The sequence below is a fragment of the Elephantulus edwardii genome, unplaced genomic scaffold (genome assembly GCF_000299155.1).
Source record: "Elephantulus edwardii isolate Elephantulus edwardi_28Jun2011 unplaced genomic scaffold, EleEdw1.0 scaffold00224, whole genome shotgun sequence".
NCBI lineage: Eukaryota > Metazoa > Chordata > Mammalia > Macroscelidea > Macroscelididae > Elephantulus > Elephantulus edwardii.
In genome coordinates, this window is record NW_006399974.1 from 453,661 (window position 1) to 454,539 (window position 879).

Here is an 879-nt window from a genome sequence, read left to right on the forward strand (position 1 = left end):
GCAGATTTCAAATTTCCGAACAACCAGCCAATTTCCGAACCCAGAAAAGAAAAAGAGAAAAACGCAAAGCACGTGTCGACGAGATGGCATTATTCCTGGCCTCTCTCCGGATCCGTAGCCACGCCCTGCCAGGGTTGCGTAAGTGCTGCGTATAAAAATCCCGTGGCCGAGCGTCCTGTAGCTCCAGTTTCTTCCTGTTAAGCGTGTTTCTGCTGTTGCTGCAGTTGCGGAAACCGCAGTGACGGTGAAGATGGCGTCTACTAGCCGGTTCGTATGCTAGCCGAGCCCGAAAACAGAGGGGCGGGCGGCGAGGGCAGGGATCTTTGGGCAGCGACTGAATCAGCCTGGTCGGGAGAAGCGAACTGGAGATACGGGGAAGGTGCGATAGGACTGGTTCGGACAAAGACGTTTCCAGGCGAGAAGGCTGTTTGAATGTCAGTGGGGGTTAGAGTCTTCAATATTAAAGTCCCAGCCTCCTAGGTCTTCCCGCGACTTCCTTTGCATGATCTTACCACCTACGCCTTCCCATCTGGCCCACATTTGAGCCCTTCCTTTTTCTTGTTAGTTTATTTGTACCTGTGTTTTTTCCATCTTCGGGGACGTGGGTCTTCCTTTTCCAAAGAGCGGGAAAGAGTGAGTCCTCCGGGGCCCCTGCCAATGACAGCTAGCATGTTGGTAACGTCTGCACTGGTCAGCCGTCTAGGAACTGTTTACCATCCCAGTGACTGAAGTAGGAGCTAGAATATTTTAGAAGGATTGCTGTGTTATTTTCTAAAATATTTCTGTACGAATGAGATCTTACTGAGAGATTTCTTCACCGAAATACCACCTTCTGCGTAATCTTGTAGAGAATGACTTGCTGCTTGCAGAAAATCACTT

At 49.9% G+C, this 879-nt stretch overlaps 1 protein-coding gene across 1 annotated transcript in view; it reads left to right on the top strand.

Moving 5' to 3' along the window:
• The first annotated feature begins 250 nt into the window (after positions 1-250).
• GTF2B (general transcription factor IIB) overlaps positions 251-879 on the top strand; it is a 22,275-nt gene continuing 21,646 nt past the window's right edge. Inside the window, exon 1 of the mRNA XM_006898219.1 lies at positions 251-267. Coding sequence (XP_006898281.1) covers positions 251-267 — 17 coding nt within the window. The remainder of the gene's footprint in view (positions 268-879) is intronic.